The 19706-nt window shown below is 46.9% G+C and overlaps 1 protein-coding gene across 8 annotated transcripts in view; it reads right to left on the reverse strand.

Annotated features, from left to right (window-relative positions):
• Nucleotides 1-19706, reverse strand: part of Ntrk3 (neurotrophic receptor tyrosine kinase 3) — a 366758-nt gene that overhangs the window by 295845 nt on the left and 51207 nt on the right. For all 8 annotated transcript variants that reach the window (XM_006970042.4, XM_006970041.4, XM_042278302.2 and 5 more), the window contains exons 2-3: nt 11397-11471; nt 10690-10761 (exon numbers count right to left, since the gene is read on the reverse strand). In XM_006970042.4, the coding sequence (XP_006970104.1) occupies nt 10690-10761; nt 11397-11471 (147 nt within the window). The remainder of the gene's footprint in view (nt 1-10689; nt 10762-11396; nt 11472-19706) is intronic.

The raw sequence follows: 19706 nt of genomic DNA on the forward strand, positions 1-19706 counted from the left end.
GAGGCAATTGCCCAGTCGACTAATGGTGTCAGTGGACTGGGAACTGACGGTCTTTGCAGGCAGCAGATAAATGTGTAGCCGCTGAGAAAGTCAAGTTAGGAATCTGCAGTTGGGTGAGTTCTGCAGCACAAACTGATCTGGGGTTCTGTAAGATGATCTGCGTAAGAGGAACGAGAAAAGATGTGCTCCGTGTCATCAAGTGTCACAGGAGCTGAACTGTGGGAGGAACAAAGGGTCCCCCACCCATCTCCAGGGGTCACACAGCTTCACTGCACTGGGAAGAGTCAGCTGCCCAAAATGCACAGGTCGGTCTGAAGTAACAGGACAATGGGACGGGGTCATAGCACTCCTTTTTCCCATCTCCCATCACAGATGTTATAGTAGGGTGAGCACACACAGACATGGACCTGCCTGGGGCAGGGTCCAAGGAAGAGGGAGGGAGAGAAATCAGCCCTGGAAATGAGTGGCCGAAAGTCCGGGGCTCCTGCAACCATATGGCACAGAACAGCCCCTCATTGATCATTGAGCATCTTTTTCTTTGCAGAGCATTCACCCAGTGTAAATAACTGCTAACGGACCCCAAAATGCCAGCTAGGAAGCTAAGAGGCACTGTCCACTTACAGACACCCTGTCCGTGGCCAGGTAGGAAGCAGGAATTGACCACAGGTGCTCCTTTGGTGGTCTCCCGTGGACCTTCCCTCCTCAGAGCCCGTTCTAGAGTAGGCGGTATATCACCTTTCTTCTCTCTAGCCGAGTCCTGAGAACTGATGCCAAGGCTGAACAGAGGATGGAACGAGGCTATCATGAGAACGGGCCCTAGAGTCCCAGAAGCTGGTTACCTGTGGTTGACTTCTGGCTTTGCCATTTGGTAGCGATGGAATTCGGCAAGTTGCCTAAACCTCTCTCTGCTTCAGATAGCCATGAGTAAAATGGGGAGGGTGGTTTGCATGAACTTACAATTATGAGCATAGGATGACATATAAAGTGCATCAGCAAAAGCTCAGCACACAGCAGGGGTTCCCAGAAGCCACACCCTTGGAAGTCATTGGATTGGAATGCTTGACCCCTCCGGAGTGACAAGATAGGTGGGTAGAAGGCAGCCAGTAAGAGCCAAAACAAACTGACTAGAGCTTTCCTCTGGCCTTGGCCCCCTGTGGTTCCAGCTGTGTCCCAGCTCAGACCTTTCTTCCAGAAAGAATTTCCCCGAAATGCTGTAAGGTCAAGACTGGGTCATCTAAATAGTGCCTCATTTTAGAGGTGTGGAAACAGGCTTAATAGGTTAAGCAGTTTATCCAAGATCACAGCACAGTAGAGAGAAGCAAGGGAATGTGAGGCAGAGTTGCCCAGAACCACTACATTTCAACAGTACCTCTCACACACTGACAGCCATCCCCATGAGTCCCCTTCCCACACTTGGCTCCTCTCCAGGCCACCACTCAGATACACCACTGCGTATGGTCCTGGCTCAATCTTCCCAATTCAGGGAATCTGTGGAAATCCTATCCCATGGGCAAATGGCTCCATTTTCAAGTCCTGTTCCATTGGCAGTTCTTTCTGTTTACCTGATGGCCAGACACAACAGCCTAGAAGCAGAAACACATGTCTAAACAGCTCTAGGAGGAAGTCCAAGTGGATATGGTTATCCATAGCCATGGCAGCAGCAACTGTGCCCTGAGCAGGCTTCTCACTAACCCAGACCCAGACCCCTTCCAAGGCCTGACTCCACATCACCTCCTCCACTTCCGACCATCTCTGACCAAAACCCCTGAGGTTTCCAGGGTCCTCCAGCACCTTCTGTGGGAAGACACAGAGGATGGCAGCTGTCTGGGCAGCATGTCAAATGTTGCAGAGCTGTAGCCTGCTCATTATCTGCTAGTTTGTATATTTAACTGAGAGAAGGCTCAAAGCTGGCCCTGGAAGAGGGCCCCACCTCTCTGGTCTTCTTCCCTGCATAGTGGAGGTAGGCATGTAGTAACCATCAAGGCACCAAGTGTGTGGCAGGTTCCTGGTGGCCCATCTACTTCGGGTACAGAGTAGAGACACTGTCACGTATGGATCTTCTTTTTCATCTTCTAGTGACCACAATCAAAGTTTATTTCTCTCTCACACTACATGACCAGGGAAGTTCAACTGTGGTGTGATCCCATCACCTTCCCCACAAGATTCTGGCTAATGGAGCAGCCTCCATTTGGAGCATCACTGTATTCTGCCCCATAGCAGAGTGAAAAGAGATACAGTGGCCCTCACGCAAATGCTTGAAGCTTCTGCCAAGAAAAAGCACAAGGTGTGTGTGGGGGGTGTGTGGGTGTGTGTATGTGTGTGTGTCTGTGTGTGTGTCTGTGTGTGTCTATGTGTGTGTCTGTGTCTGTGTGTGTGTCTGTGTGTGTGTCTATGTGTGTGTCTGTGTCTGTGTGTGTGTCTGTGTGTGTGTCTGTGTGTGTGTCTATGTGTGTGTCTGTGTCTGTGTGTCTGTGTGTGTGTCTATGTGTGTGTCTGTGTCTGTGTGTCTATGTGTGTGTCTGTGTCTGTGTGTGTGTCTGTGTGTGTGTCTGTGTGTGTCTATGTGTGTGTCTGTGTCTGTGTGTCTGTGTGTGTGTCTATGTGTGTGTCTGTGTCTGTGTGTGTGTCTGTGTGTGTGTCTATGTGTGTGTCTGTGTCTGTGTCTGTGTCTGTGTGTGTATGCATGCATGTACATGCACACATACAGATACACACAGTGTACAGCTCAAAGGATTTTAGTATATTCACACAGCTATGTAATCCATTAATTACAATGTGTGATCAATTTTAGAGAAATTTCATTATTCCCAAGAAAGCCACCATACCTAGTATATCCCTAACTTATCTGACAATGGTGGAAATGGTAAATAAAGAAACATTTTTATGTTGCATTATAAAATGTCATTTTCTAAGTCTGGAATAGTTTTGAGTTTGGTGTATTTCTTTTTCTTGTTTCTGTTTGGTTGATTGGATCTTTAAGACAGTCTTTCCCTGGCTGGGCTGGAGCTTAAGGTATTGCCCATTGTAACTCCACATCCCTTATTTTGCATTTTTCTTCTTTTCAAATATGTGTGTGTGAGTTCATATGTGTGTAAGCATATGTGTGTATGCCAGTATACATGTATATGTGAGTGCATACATGCAGAGGCCTGGGATGGATGTTGGAGAGCATTCCTCAATCACTCTTCCACCTTATTCTTTGAGACAGGGTCTCTCAGTCGTACCCAGAGCTCACCAAGATCCAAGTCTCCCACACTTGCTCTGGGCTTTCCCCTTCCGATGCTGGAGTTACCGGCTAGCCGCTGTGCCCACCCGGCATCCACGTGGATTCTGAAGATCTGAACTCTACTCCTCTTGCCTGACAAGTGCTTTCTTTCTTGATCCTCCTGCCTCCACTTCCCAAGTACTGAGATTGCAGAGGCGTGCCACCACATCTGACAGGAAGACTATTCTTTAAATGGCTCAGCTGTGCCCCTCTCAGGGACACCCTCCAAAGGAGCTCTTAGCTCATATGTAAAGGAAGTCTGAACAGCTCTGAAATTTGCAGGAAAACTTTATGTCTATGTGTGGGAAAATGGTTTCTCCGAGGATAAATATTTATATTATTTTTGGCGATGAAAGGGATTGAACACTGGGTCATTTACAAACTAGGAAAACAGTCACTAAGTTATGTCTTCATTCCCCTATGTTGGGGTAAAATCTATTGCTTTAATCACTCTCTCCAAAGGTTAAAATAAAAATAGGTGCCACTGTTTTGACATTGGTAAATCTTAAGGACAGGAAGCACACCTTGTTTGTTGATTAATTGTCTGCAGCGTGCAGCACTTTGAGGGGACATGGAGACCTCTTAAATCATGCTTCACTACATATTTATAAGTCACATAACAAGAGACTGACCACCACGCTGTCAATCAAAAACTAACAATTTTTTTCAATTTATACTGATTCTCATTATGGGCCAGACATTCTCCTTAATGCTTGATAAGGCTTAACATGTTTCATCTTGCTAATAAACATATTCTCCCCATTTTCCAAATGAGAAAATGAGTCACAGATAAGCAAGATGGTAAGGTCACTTTCCCAGGACACTCAGATATATACATAGGACCAAACCAGAATCCGAACTCAATCAGTCCATCTCAAAAACACATACTCTCACCTGCTCATCAACACTATCTCCTTAGTGATGACATTTAGTGAGAGGCAATAATTCATGCAGGAGATTTGGTGGAAGTACTAAGCAGGCTGAGATAAGGATGCTCAGAGATGCACTGCACTGTTGCATTTGTGCCCAGCATTGCAGGGGGGCACTGTTGGCTATGACTCTGTAGTGTTAGTTTTTGCTCATGTTGGTTCTTGTTGGTTTGGTGAGTATGCTGTGTTGCATTTGTAACACTGGGCATCAAACCCAAGGCTTCATACACTTTAAGCAATTCTCTGATGTTAAATTACTCCCCCACATTCTTAGAACATCAGTAATTCACATATATCCTTATTTTTAAATTGGACTGCAATGGTTTCTGCCATACACAGAAGTCTGAGGGATGATGGCAAGACAGGATCCAAGTCGGTAGGGTAATGTGCAGGAAAGAAGGCCACACCTAGCATGGTCTTGGCCTTGGCCCTGCTCTTATACATGGAGATCTTGGCGAGACTCATCAGTCAAGACATCTTCTTATCCACAGAGTGGTCAAGGCAGAGGAGAGCCGCTCACCTTGTCCTAGGTACCAGGTACAGAGCAGCAAATAATACCAAGTCTCCATGCCACAGAAGTTTCTGGTAGAGGACATCTAATGTAAACTGTCACACAAATGACTGAGTGGTTATTTTTCAAACAGCCAGTAGTTAAAAGAAAAAAAAAAGTCCAAGGGAATGATCGAGCCACATGATACAATAAAAAGTGATAGGTTTGTAAAGAGAAGAATGGTCACTAAGTTTGAGTGGTCAGAGAAAGCTTGAAAAGGCAAGTGATATTAGAGAAAATGATGGTGAGCAGGATTAGACATGGAGATCAAGGCTGGGAATGTCTCTGGGTCAGATGGATCAGCAGATACAAAAACTCACAGGGTGGGGGATGAGCCTGGCATGTCCAGGAAGGGACAGAAGGCTCAAGGCTACATCCGAGAAAGCAGGGAGGAAACACAAGGGAAATAGACAGAAGCAGGAGCCATGACTTGAACCCTGAGACCATAGTGAGGGCTTCGGCTTTTACTGTAAATAACGTGGGAAGTAACTGGAGGGTTTTAGGCAGAGGAGTGGCACTGTTGAATCTGTGTGCTTAAAATATCACTCTGAGCCAGGCATGAGGGCACACACTCACAGGCCTACTCTTGGGAGTTAGAAGGATCAGGAGTTGAAACCAGCCTCAGCTACAAGAGTGCAAGGCCATCTTGGGCTACAAGATACCTTGTCTCAAAATATAAATAAACAAAGGAAGAAATCAGCCTTACAACTTTACTGAGAGCGAAATGTTGCTGTGAGAAGTGGAACCGGGCTGTTTGTGATCGGCTTGTTCTTCCAACTTGTAGAAAGCTGAGGCTGGAGCACTTTGAGTTTGAAACCAGCCTGAGCAGTACAGCGAGATCCTGTCTCAAAACCAAACCAAACAAAGAGTCCCACTTTGGCTGAGCTAAGCTTGATATATGATTTAGCCACCCACATGGGGTTACGGAACAGAGAGCCAAGAGGCGAGGGTGGGAGCAGGGATAAGAATCTGAATTGGAGAATTGGTTCTAGCAGCTCTTCCAGGTTAACTATCTGTAATCTCTGAAACTGGAAACCAGCCCACAAAGGGGGAGGGGGCACTGAGCCTTTCAAAATGTGCTGAGTTCAGCTTTTTGTGTGCTTTGTCTTACGGAAGGTTCAGAACCGTCATGTAAGTAGGAGAGGATCTTATACTTCCTTCCAAGCATCAGTGAGTAGAAGTCTCAGGTTTGCCCCTCCAAAGCCCTTGGTCCACTATGATCAGTAATACAGAGTATTTAATGGCTGCATCCTCCACACAGAAGAGAGAAGGAAGGTCACTTGCATGGAGGCAGTAAGGGGACAAGTGTGCCAGTCACCAACCCCAATGAGACTCAGAAAAAAAAGTCTAAGTGCAGAGGTAAGGGGCAGGAAGGGAGGTAAACGTTTATTATTAAAATATCAGCCTATCAGCCTGGAGTCCAAAATCGGGCTATTTCAACCTCTAGTGATTTGTAATACATAATAAATCAGCCTCTCCATGTTTTCATCCCTGCTCCCTGAGGAGAAATGAATTGCACACGGTCCAGCCAGTGCCCAGGAGGGTGGGGCCTCCAGCCATGTCCTTTATCCCTATCCACCTAAGCACCGCTGACCAAATCCAGGCATTCGAGCCTTATCCTGCCCTAATATCTGGCAGCCGGGAGGGAGCCAGGATTCCCAGCTGAACAGATCCAGCGAATTTCTGCTTACAGCAACTAAACATGAGAGATCCCACCACAACCAATTCCGAGGGAATAAAGAAATTCTTTTGGCTTGCTGGAATCTTACATTCAATATTCTTAGAAATAAGTAGGCCATAGGCTGATGCTAAGAAATCTTTCACAATAAAGATATTCAGTTAGTAATGCAACCATTGGTACAGGATCCGACCTGAATAGGGAAGGAAACTAAACAGCTTTCTCAAGCAAGCTCTTTGAGGCTGGATGGTGCTAAATCTCCAGGGAGAAATTGCGGCTCTCTAATAAAACTTTAAAGACCCTGCATCCCTCCCATCAGAAGTACTTGCTAAGAAAACAGAGGGGAGAAACACTGGGGGATGTGAGAAAGTACACAGACTTCAGAGTCAAAGGGATTGGCATCCTCAGCCTGACTCCTCCACTAGCTTACGGTAGGACCTTAGGAGAAACCAACAGTGTCTTGTGGGACTCAGTGTGCTCATCTACGAAATGGGGACAAAGGAGCTCTCAGGTAGACACTAGGCAGAGTAAAGTGAGCCCAACTCTGCAGAAGCTCTAGGTCCATTCCTTGGCTCATAGTAAATTCTTAATGAGTATTAATTAGCCTTTCCCTCTTGTTTTTTTGAGTATGCGTGTGCACTCGTGTATGTGCATGAGCGTGTGTTTGTGTGTACATACACCTGTGTGCATGTGAAGGCCAGAGGCCAGCTCCATATGTCTTTCCTCAGGAGCCACTTCTATGGTTTTCATGAGACAGGCTCTGTCACTGGCTTGGGATGGCTGATCTCGCTGGACTGGCTGGCCAGGAAACACAAGCCTGTCTCTGCCTCCCCGGTGCCAGGATTACAAAACCTGCTTTTTCAGATGGGTTCTGAAGATCAAATGCAGCAAGCTCTTTACCGGCTAAGCAACCTCTCCCCTCGAGACTTGTCATTTGCTAAGCATCTCAGGTTTTTGCGGGGAGGGGGCAGGGCTGGTTTGGTTGATCGGTGTGTTGTTGCTGTTGGCTCTCTTAACAGTAGGTATCATAGGAAGATTCCTGGGAAGAGAACCCAAGAACCCAGGCAAGCCTCTATTTCGGCTCTTCTCCCTGCACCTATGAAATAAAGCTTCCTACTACACCAGCCACCAGGAGGACGATGAGAACTTTGGGAGATGAAGTACGTGAAGGTTCCCTGGAAACCAGGAAGTGCTCTAAGATGAAAGGAAACGCCATCACTGGAGAACAGTTCATAGACGGCATCCACATTACTCTGCTAAGGAGGACCACCCCCTCAGAGATCCAACTTGTGTGTGAGCTATGCTACAGAAAACAACTTTCTTAAAGGGGGAAAAAAAGAACCAGCTCCAGAAGCGGGTCTCAGAAGACTGGGGGATCATCCTCATTCAATGTTCATAGACGTGTCCTCTAAACGTTTAGAACTAAGAAAGTTTTGGACTCATCCATTGCTGAGGTCTTACCTGGGATGAGCATCACTTAGAGTGGTCTACATAGAGTTGAGAGCAGAAGGGACTAAGGAGAGAGAAGAAAGAATTGTATCCAGGTTGACTCATCCATATTCAAGGAAAGCAGATGGCAGATATTGAAAACAGGTGTATTGCAGGCATAGGGTAGATGGAAGGCATAGAACAGAAATCCAGTTATGCCAGGATAAAGACAGGTCAGGGAAGTCACTGAGACCATCTTGTCCCTCCCTTTGGGTCCTGGGATCAGCAACAGCAGAACACATTATCATCAGTAAGCATCATTTCTGAACTCTACTTGCTGGGCTAAAAGCCGTACGGGACATCAGTCATGTAGTCTGTGCCTAAAACAGACCCTGCCCTTATGCTCAGTTTACAGCTCAGCAAGCCAATGTTCCCATTACCAAGCTGCAAAGTCCTTACCCTTGAGGCTCCTTGATCTAAGCAAGAAGGTTAAAAATAAAATCGAGCCCTTCAGAACGGTCTTTCTGAATGTGCATTCACCAATATCTCACTTGTTCATACCCAGCAAAAGAGAGGAGAAAACTGAAGCAGTCAATAGGACGCAGTCACTCATAGACTTTAGGAAACCCTAGGGTGCTGATGTCCCATCATGCTTGCTGCCAAAATTTGACCTTGACATCATAGGCTCATTTTCTGATGTGGGGAAGAATTAATTATACTGGTGACAGGGACAGCTTCAGAGATGAGGGACAGTTGTGTTGCCCCCATCAGATGACTGAGGTGACGTGGGTAAGAATATCACTTCCTGCTTCTTATTCTGGACAGAGGGGAGAAGAAACATCTTCTCAGCCATTTCCCCTTTAAAAAGGGGGAGGAGGGAGAATGTAAGAAATAGCCGCCAAGCCAGGGCTTGGCAATTAGTGTTGGAGTAAGTGATCGCCTTGTGATTGCTCAGCTGGGGCCTGAAGACTTGTAAATGCATTTAGAAGACAGAAATAGAAGATGTTGTGAGAGAGCAGCGAAACCTGGACCGTTTGCCAGGAGAAAATGTCCCAAAGCTGCCGGGAAATTCACTCAGTAGGGATTTGGGGTGTGGCTTCATAAATGGCCAAAGTTCACTCATAAAACCCCTGGATGAGGCAGACTGTGTACCTTACCCTGTGGTCTCTGCTGCCTGTAACCTTCAAGCTCCTCGGGGGTCCCCGCTGTGTTTAGCAGAGCCCTTTGAGTGGGTGCTGATGTTTCGGTTCATCTTGAATAAACAGGAAGTCTGGTGACAGCGGCTACACCTCGCACAACAGTAGTCAGCTGGAACTGTCGCGTGGTTTCACAGCCCCCACTGTCCCCACCTGATCTGCCATGAACATGTGGTTTCATGCGCTCTGGATGTTGTGAAAAAGGAGACCTTTCAGAGGTCAAAGGCTCTTCCCCTTGGGACATTTTACAATGAAACTCAAATCCCCAATAAAATAAACACCTGGAACATCTGGTCCAAGGCCCTTCTCTGGTTGCAGCTAGGCCGACGGCTGCGAAGAACACACACATGGGGAGAATCGTGCCACACATCGGGAGAATCGTGCCACAGGGCATAAACCAGGGCAAGGGAGCGAGAGCTGAGTCGGGCGGTTGAAAGGGAGGTCTCAGTCCCCCATGGTTAGTACACAGGGCCCCAGGCAGTGGCCAGGGAGCTTGATATTTCCAGAGGGAAGAAAGAAAGTTCAACACAAAGCAGTCGCTGAAAGAGATAAATAACCATTCACCTCGTACTTGGCAAAATGCACAGACCTGAGAGTACAGCGGAGACCTCCTCAAAAAGGAACCACTCCCCAGCCACAATTGGTCAGGATCTCTTCTGACCCCTGCATCCCCGTGTGCCGCTTCTTCATAGCATCCCTTACCATCTCTTCTTCTTTATAAGAGATCTCTACCCAGCAAGTTGCCTTCTATTATCAAGTGCCAACTACAGCGGCTCAAAGAAAGACTAGTCCACCTCTGTTTCCATCCCACTTGCATCAGAGCCCACGCCATCCAGTCCGTGCATACCCTCTGCTCTTTGGGGTATACCCACTGAAGATCCACAAGGCTGTTCTTGGGGAAGAGCCGGCCCAGACAAGTCTACCCCTGCAGAGCTGTCAAATGTCTTGTCCTTGTTCACTTTCTATAGAATTTCTTTCATGCTCCCTTGCTTCACAAGAACTGACTGTCCTCCCTCCAAATCTCATAGTCTACCTACCCAGATCTAGACCTGGAGAAGAAGCATCCACGTGGATGATTCCACTCCTGCAAGGTCTGTCCAGAGCCACTGCCTAAAGGATCCATTCCATGGCAAGAAGGAGACATAGAGCGAGGGAGGCATATGCCCATGACCATGTGTCCACTGTTTCATCCCACATCAAGACCCGTGCAAATGTTTCCAGTTCTCAAAGTCCTTCTGTATTGAATCTAGACTCTTCTTATACTTGGTTTGGTCTTGCTTTCCTTTTTTCAGTAATCCCCAACATTGACACATATACACACCAGCAATCCTACACGTACTCCCAGAAGAGTCGTGTCCACAGTAAGTCCCTGTCATTTACATTCCCATAAAATTGAAAATTTCATTATAAAAAAGGTACAAACTTGCAAGCCTGGAGATTCTCCCACTCAGCCCTGGATTCCTTCTACTGAAAACCTTTGAGATGACCAAATCCCAAATGCCCATGCTAAGGAGGTAATACTGGAGGCCTAAGAAAGTAAGAGGATTTGGCCGAGGACGACAAATATCAAAGCCAGCTTCATTGTCCAAGGCTATCTCCATGCATGCATCCCCCACCTTCTCCCAAAATCCAGTTCTACTCACATGTAACGCAAGTGGGGGTTCTTGGCGAAGGCCCTGGGCTGAATGTTCCGGAGTCCAGAGTTCTTGATGGTCCTACGCAGAGAGAAAAGAAGCTCAGCAAAATCCCAGGGGTTACAGCCAAAGGAAGACAAGCCCTGTGAGCGGGCTGTAGCTCTCCTCATCACTAGTCACCCTAGATGGCCGACTGAGGTTCAGTGAGAGGCATGAGCCCAGTTCCTTTGGTGAACTAGGTGGAGACTGGAATATGAGCAATCATTGATGGCAGCTAGTCACTCCCCATTCTGACCAGCAGTTATGGATCAGGGCTCCTGTTACTCCAGAGACAAGAAGATTGCAGTCTCCTGTGTCTCTTCCTCTCGCACCCACTCCCCCATGTCTAAAGCACTGAAGTTGACCCCAGCAGTGAGTGAGAATCGAACCCTGGGGATGGGGTGTAGGGTTGTGCCAAGCACGGGACTGAAGAAAGAACACGATCCCAGCAGGCACGGAGGCAAGGCTGCCTTGAAACCCTAACCTCAGGGAACCCCCAGGCCTGTACCGACTAAGGTGGCCCCTGACGATCCCCAGATGGGTGATGCCAACCATCCCCAAAGAAGATTCCTGAGGAAAACACTGAGACAGAAGACTTCCGATTACTGCTACTTCACCACCAAAGATGACAGGCAGCCTCCCAGTTGTTCCTTGACAAGCCACCCCAGTGTACTCACAGTTTCTGGAGTCCCGTGTAGAGCTCCATGTCCACGGCGTTGAGTGTGTGCAGGCCTCGCCAGTTCTCTATGTGTCTGCAGGAAGAGAGGAAAGGTCAGGGCACTGCATCCAGGGGCGGGGTGCCAGCGTTACGGTCAGACATGAGCTTGAAGCCTGGAGCAGGAGCCGTGACTTCTGACAAATCACCAATTAACTCTGAGTTCAGTTTCTCCCTCTGGATGGACGGAAATGAAGGATTCACAGTTTCTAAGTGCGTAGCCTGAGGATGGTTGCTCAGCAGCCATCTCTCACTCCAGAACACTTCAAATCCATTCCCCAAATTTTTTATTCAATTTACTTCCTTCTTGTTCCTATTTAGGATTTTCTAGGGTCAGGCTCTTTTTAGACTCTGTTTTTTTTTTTTTTTATTTTTTTATTTTCTTAATGCCTGCACAGCAATACAACATAAATGACGTGTTCTTGGGGGAAGGGAGGTGTGGCTTGTCTGAGAGCATGACTCCTGGGCAGACAAGATGAGGAGAAAGACATACACATGGCACATGGACCCACCAGGGCACAGACCACTCCATCTGCATGACCACAGTCCATTCCATCTGGAGCTCAAGAAAACCAACAGACTGGACTGGGCAGAAAAGTCACTCCAGAGGTGGGGCCCCCTAACGACTCAGGGGACCCATGGTAGGAGTGGTATGAAGAGTATAACATGGAAACTCTGGGAAGCAAGCTCTGTCAAATCGCTGAGACTTGAGTGCACATTAAGCAAGCACTTTAACCAATTTCTGTCTCTTGTTTCTTTGTAGGAGAGGTACCATACCACAGCAGTTCCTCCTGCTTCCATCATGGAGATCTAGAGCTTTCCCTCAAGAGATCTCGATTTTAAAGAGGGCTGTGTCCAGCAAGATAACTCTTATTAAGTAATAATTAATTCATATTCTAAGATTAATCAGAGACAAAAATCACTGTTAATTGAAGTTCTTTATCAATAGACACAAACCAGTTTTAATGGGTCCAGTGCTTAAACTCCAGCTCAAAACAAAGAAACTCAAGACTATTGCTATGATGAGAAGGCTTGTCATGAGTATGGGTCCAATTTTTGTTAATTCCTTGACAAGGCACCAGCATTTCCTCACTGCTGATTTTGGAGTGCCCAAGTCGAAAACCCCTGTACTGTTCATTACCAAGACCTTTTTGTTACTCTAATATTGCAAGAAAGATGACTTTCCATGGGGTACCAGAAGATCTTGGGAAATAATCCACCCCAACACTCCTGGAACCTGTCTCCCTCTCCTTAGTATCCAGAGGCTGCAATATACAAAAAGTCTCAGTACCATTTCAGTAAAGAATGCAGTTACCTAAGGCACACTAGCCAGAAAATCGACTTTTCCCCAGACAGCTCCTCCCTAGTCTGACCACACCAGTGGTTCCGCCATCTGCCACCCAGTCCAGCTGGAGCCAAGAAGGCAAGGGGCCTGCGGTTGCCAGGACTTCTGGCAGCATTTCAGAGCCGCACAGTGGCAAGGTATGCCAAGAGCCCATTTGGAAACACATTCTCCCAGAGCCCCTGTGGAGCAGCCAGAGACACTGGCATTTGTTGGGGACATTGACCAGGTGGCCAGGTTGGCATTGGCCTCTAATTCTGACGCCTTCTCTCTGGAAGCCTCATGGTTTCAAGGCAGTTTTCATGCCCTGGTCTCACCACGGTAGGAACGCTGACAACATTTCAGCTGCAAAGGAAAGCCAAGAGGAATAGGACCACCTGTGCCACTGAGCCTCTCCAGTAGATATTCCTGGGCCACGGGCCATGTCAAATACCAAGTAGATCTCAGTGTTTATACAGCATGCTCTTCGTTCATGGGAGCCCACCTTCCTGCACGGTTCTGTTTCCAACAAGGAGCTATCAATCAAATTGTTTAAATAAATGAAATCGCTTTCTTGGCCCCGTTAGCATTCCATAAATGTGTTTTGATGATTGTAGAGATGCCAGTCATTGTGTCCTGAAACTTCATTCATTTCAGCCTTCGTGACTTATGCTTCCAAACGGACCCTTCCTGGACTTGCCCCACACTGAGAAGCGGCAAGTGTGTGAAGCATCTGTGTGGCGTTCCCCCCCCACCCCCGACACCCCGGAAATTAAATAACATCCTCCAGCGTCCCCTTTTGCCTCTGAGGGCTCGTCAGTCAGGGAACAGCAGTACTGCAGCCACATCGCAGAGTGGTGAGAGGCCAGGCCTCTGGAACAGTCATTAGCAAACTACGGGCTGGGGCCAAACTCAGCCCACAGTTTGTACACATAGCTTCAAAACTGAGGTTCATTTTCAGATTTCGTTTAAAAAAAATCAAAGGAAAAACAAACTTTGTGACTGCTAAGTATTAGATGAAATGTACATCTCTGTGTTCATATCTGTTCACTGTCATCTATAACTACTTTAAAGTTATAAAGTTGAATCATCACTGTAGAAACCGTATGGCCTGCAAGGACTGGATTGACTCTCTGGCCCTTTATAGAAAAAAAGGGTTGCGAACCCCTGCCTGGAGCAAGGCTGCCAGAATGCTAATCCTAGCCCCAGGAACACCCCACCAATGACACCCTGTCCACGCCACTTCACCTGTCCGTGCCTCTCTTTTCTCAGCTGTCAAATGGGGGTAAGAAAATGTCTGCCTCGTAACAATGACATGAAAATTGAAGGAGTATCTTTGGTGGAGTGTTCCTGGGACTAGGGGTACAGCTCCACTACTCATCAATATTATCTGAGAACCCTAACTTCAATCTCAGTACCGCAAAATACTAAAAATAAACAACAAACAAGAGCCCTTGTAGGACTGGATACATAGCAGTCCTTGGAAGACACAAACCATGGGGATTACATGAGAAGTCTTTCCTTGTTTTTCGAGTACAGATGGAATCATGCTTCTGCTAAAAGTTGTCATTTCTTGGCCATAATTAATTTTAAAAAAAAAAAAAAAGCAGAAGAGTAGGGTCATCATTGATTTTAATGACCCATTATGGCAGAAAGGTAGAAGGACAGGAAACCTATCATTTATGACTTCTAGGAAAACAACTGGTGAGTCACCAAATAAAGGACATTTGCCACTGGGTCTGACGATCTGAATTTAGTCTTTAGAAATACACAAGATGAAAAGGGGGAACTAACTCTGATAAATATGTTGTCTTCACAGGCACACACACACACACACACACACACACACACACACAACTACCAACAACAGCAGCAGCAGCTGCAAAAATAAATGTATATTTAAATAAGCATATTTTTAAAAGAAACAAAACACCCATGGTGGGTGATAGCAGGACAGAGGAGAAGCGTGCCAGAGAAGGTGCAGCCTTGACATTTGCAAATGACATTGGCCAGGGCCTGCCAAGTCTTCCATGACTCACAGCTTGGTACCAAACAAGGGAGGTCACTTATGGTAACTGCTGGCTGCTATCAGAAGGCCACAAGTTTCAGCAGAAAAGGCTGGATCTACAAAGTATAATAAGTGAAGGAGATGAGGTAAGAGTACAATTGGCATGGGTTCGTTAATGCCAAGTGGGGAGGGCAGAACCTAGTGTCGGTACATAGGGTTCTTCATGTCTGGCACTTTTTCTGGGTACTCCAGTTCAATAAGTATGCATTTTTAAAGGAAGGTCAGGGCCTCAATAAAGCCTGTGGGGGATTCGTGATAGGAGCTAGACTGGTTCTACCCACAGATGTCTCGCAAAGCCTGCTGTGGGGTTGGGAGGGAAGAGGGCTCTCAGAGTGGTGTTGGGAAGGTGGTAGCATGCATGACAAGTAGGGGACCCACAGTCCTTCAGTCCCCCAGTGTCACCTGTTCCAATCAAGGACAAGGAGGAGAGGGTAGAGAGATACCAAAATGCTGTACTTGGGTTTTCTCCCTTACCTTATGTTAATTGCCTCCACATTAGGATGTTAACAGCAAAAGCCTCAAGAGGAGGTAACTTTGTCTCCCAAGGGACAGTTGTCCCTATCTTCAGACAGTTTTGATTGTCACAACTGGGGAAAGAATAACACTAACATCTGGTGGGTAGGGAACAGAGAAACACAGGACAGACCGTAGCAAAATGTCTGCCCCAGAGGTCCCCAGCTCTAAGAGGAAGACCTTTGCCTTATCATATAAAGCACCTGCCAAAGTTGTCATTGAAGTTGGAGTCCCATGGCTTAAAACATCAGTTTTGAAAATGACTGCTTTGCATCAAACACTAGGGGTCTGTGGCCCCAAACAAAAAGCCTGTTTCTGCACCAAAGCATCTAGGAGAGACATTGAAAAGCCATGGCTCTCAGGACCCTCTCAAGTCAGGGGTGTGAACGAGTTATAGGTGATATCCACCTGCCAAGAGCCTTTTCCCACATTCATCTCAATGTCCGGCCCCCGAACTTTCACATCGCCTCTTCATGAAACTGTGAACCACCACTCTGCCAGGACCTTGTACACATCCCTTTTCCAGAGAGTGTGACAAAAATGGGATGATCCATGACAACACAGACTTCCAGAGCCAGACCAGGCTTATACATGCAGCTCGAAAATTCCAATGGAGTCAAGATGGATCTCATGGAACAGGGCTTAGAAGACTGTAGTCAAGGAGTGACTATATAGTCTCCCACATAGCATGAGTGAGAAACATAGCCCCTCTCCAAAATGCACAGTAGCATCTCTAAATGCTGGAGACTCAGGACCAGGGTTCCTGATTCAGACCCCATTTTTGGAATATGACAAAGCACAAGCTAAGTATTAATTGAGGATACAAAGCCCTTTTGTGCTAGAATAAATCAGATGATACTTTGTCCCATAGCTTTCTCTTCCTCTGTCTGTGTCACTTGAACCAATGTGGAAATGACCGGGCAACATCCGAGAATCTGAAAATCAGTTGGTACAGACTGTGTGGTCCATATTTTAATTAAAAACATGTCATGCGTCATTTATAATCCCAGTATTTAATGTTTGTATCCCTCTATCCAGAAAATTCTAGAACATGGAGATATCCGCTGCCATATAATTAGAGAAAACTAAGATGTAAGGAAGCCCACAAGAGGGTCAGGGTACCCTCCCCCAGCCAAAATTTCCTAGTCACTTGGATACTTGGCAAGGCAGGAAGTTGGTGGGTGGGGCCTGGTATCACACTTCCTACAGACACAATAGGACCAGCTCTGCCCCTTTTCCAACCTTTTCCCTCCCCTCCCTTCCTGTCACTTTGCTGTTCTTTTTGGTGTGACTTCACACAGCTATTAATGAGCTGTTCTTCATTACCAAATTTTCCAGACAACTAAATTTAAAATAAAACCTTTGCATTGTCAAGTTCCTTGCTACATCTTTTTTCCTCTCCTGAAAAGGCAGTCCATATCGCCCAGACGTCTCAAACCCAGCACACAGAGCACAAGTCACACTCTCTTGATAACCCCACAGCACAGTGACAATGTCTGCTGGACTCTGACACCCTGATACCTTCAGAGCCTTCTCCGAGTGGACAGAACTCATTCCCCTGCCTCAGACGGCCCTTCCCCCATGTGATTTCTGATTTGAAGGGCACATCCATTTTAATACTTTTCTGGTTCTTTCTTTGCTAGCACGATGGGAGTCAGTGGAGGTGAGGAAGAGGTGGAGCAGCCTCTTTCCTTCCAATGTGCTGTGGCCAGTCTCCTCTGCAGCCTCTTGGAGCATGGTAGCTTAGGGCTGATGGATGGAGGGAGTCCAGCCTAGATGGGCAACAACTGTAGAGCTGGGAGCTGGATGCCCTCAGGCCAGACACTCAAGCCTCTACAGTCCTTATGGAAAGCTGATAGTATGAGGGTTAGAGGGGCAGTGTGTTTGTCCTCAAGAGTAAATGCACACTGCTAGGGCATGATCAAGTAGTCCAGTTACTTATGGTGGAAGTGCATGCTCAGTAAGATCTGGAATAAATAAGATCTGGAAAGGATCTCAAAAAAATTTTAAAAATTCACACACACACACACACACACACACACACACACACGGTAGATACTTATTCTTTGCTTCATTACTCTTTCTAGATGGTTGAAGTTACCTCATAAATGGTGTTTTCCAAGTGAAGTCATAATCCATGTTTACCTGGTAACACCTAAGTGCTCACCATTATTATGTTTATTGTATCAACTCTTGGCTTGGCCTCTTGGCAAAAGGTAATTGAAATCATTGTTTCTCTGTGACATTATATATATATATATATCCCACTCCTCTAACACAGAAGGTGTAAGGAAAGCAGAAGGTGTAGAAGGTGTAAAGAAGGTGGTGTGTGTGTGTGTGTGTGTGTGTGTGTGTGTGTGTGTGTGTACCCCCACTCCTCTAACACAAAACTAAATAACTTCAAAAACAAAGGTTTTATATATACAGGTATCTCTACTCTCTAGTGTGTCCCCAGATAGTCTTGGGGCTCTCATCAACTTGCCTGAGTCTGGTTCTAAGAGGAAGACCTGCCTGACCTGAAATGTAAGTTGGCTGCTGGGGAAATGAGCCTGGAAGTCCACTTCCTAATGAGTCAGCATTAGAACCCACATGCATCTGTGTGTATGTGTGTGTGTGTGTGTGTGTGTGTGTGTGTGTGTGTGAGAGAGAGAGAGAGAGAGAGAGAGAGAGAGAGAGAGAGAGAGAGATTGATTCTACACATACACAATTTGTCATGCATTTATTTGACTTCAGAAACTTACGGGGCAATGAGGAAATTGATTTGTTACCTAAGCATATTATGTGTAGTGATCCAGACAGCAGCATTAGCTTTCAATTATCTGATATGTTTAGTATTATAAACAAATCTTCCAGAACAACAGCTCCATGGAGTTCAGGCCCCAAGGGGGGCTGGGGAGGAGCTGCCTGGGATCATACTAGTGGAGTTACCAGCTCCCCTCCCCTTAACAGCTGCTATTGGGGAATTAGATGCCTGGAGAACCAGGCCTGAGAGCCAGGGACATGGCGGGTCAGGTGGGGTGGGGTAGTAGTTTGAGATGGTAACTCCAGCATGCCAAGACATTAGGATACCAGCCTACAAGCATATGCATGCCAGGCTCCATGGCAAGCCAGCCCCACATCTGGGACCCGCCTTCAGATACAGAAAAGAGCATTCAGCTCCTTAGGAGAACAGATGGGAGAGACAGCATCTGTGCAAGCTTCCTGATCCATTCCAAAGCTCGTGCCAGGAATAAGGAATGTATGTGTGCACACCTGTGCTCTTCAGGTGCTGAGACGCTGTGTCCTAACAAGAAACGATCAAGGGCACAACCTCCCTGCCACCCCACCCACTAAGAAAGATCTAACTCCACAGAGTGAGATGTTACCTGCAAGTCAACCTGTTCCCTTTGGAGTTCAGACTCTTCCATCCTAACCCCTGACCAGTCTGCCCTCCCTGCCCCAGCCTATCTACCTGTTCCCACTGCTGTCTTTTGGGCTGTTATAGGATATTGAACCCAGCTTGCCCATTATCAGCATGCCAAATAACCACCATCTCCTCCAGCCTCTTCCTGTTTTCATTCTTTTCTTTCATCGGTCTATATGCCAGAGGGATCAAAGCCTCCATGGCTTCCTCCTACAATTGCAACAATCCCAGGCATCCTGTCATGGCACACAAGGCCTTGCATGGGCATGCCAGCAGAGCCCTTCCTCTGGACACACTCCCCTTGTTAGGTTGGCTCCAGCCACACTGGCCTGTCTTCCATCCCTTCTCTGAACCAAGAGCATTCCCAACTGGAACTTCTACAGGGAATACATCCCTGCTTCCTTTACCCCTCCAGGTCTCCGCTGAAGTCTCCCATGCTCAGAGAGGCCAGCCCTCTATGTCTCTGTGCTCGCAACCCCCTGTCTCTCCTCCAGTCTTCTGGCACAAGCTCTGTTTGTGTCCTTTGTGGCCTTAATAGCCCCGTGAAGCAGTCTTATTTGATTATTTTATTACATTTTTGTCATAAAGGCATCTACAGTGGACCATAATGCATGGGAACAGCAATTGGATCTGTCTTGTTTACCACTTACTTCCAGGATCTCAAACAAGGGCAGCTGCCTCAGGGTAAGTACATACCTGGGCAGCCTCCAGGAGGGCACCCTACCTCCGTACAAGACGGCCTCCATACTGGCTACCTGAATGGCCCTAATGCCTGACCCCTTGAATAGTCCAGAGCTCAGGTCTGACCCCACAGTACCCTGACAATCCCCAAGATGGATGTGGCTGAGAGCATAGGCTGAGTGTCTTAGATATGGCAGGCATACACATAGCCAATATGGAACTAGAAGCCAGAAGACAGCCATGAAGCTGTCTGAACCACACTGAAAAGGCTGTCACTATTTCCCAT

Source organism: Peromyscus maniculatus, chromosome 1 (genome assembly GCF_049852395.1).
Source record: "Peromyscus maniculatus bairdii isolate BWxNUB_F1_BW_parent chromosome 1, HU_Pman_BW_mat_3.1, whole genome shotgun sequence".
Classification (NCBI taxonomy): domain Eukaryota; kingdom Metazoa; phylum Chordata; class Mammalia; order Rodentia; family Cricetidae; genus Peromyscus; species Peromyscus maniculatus.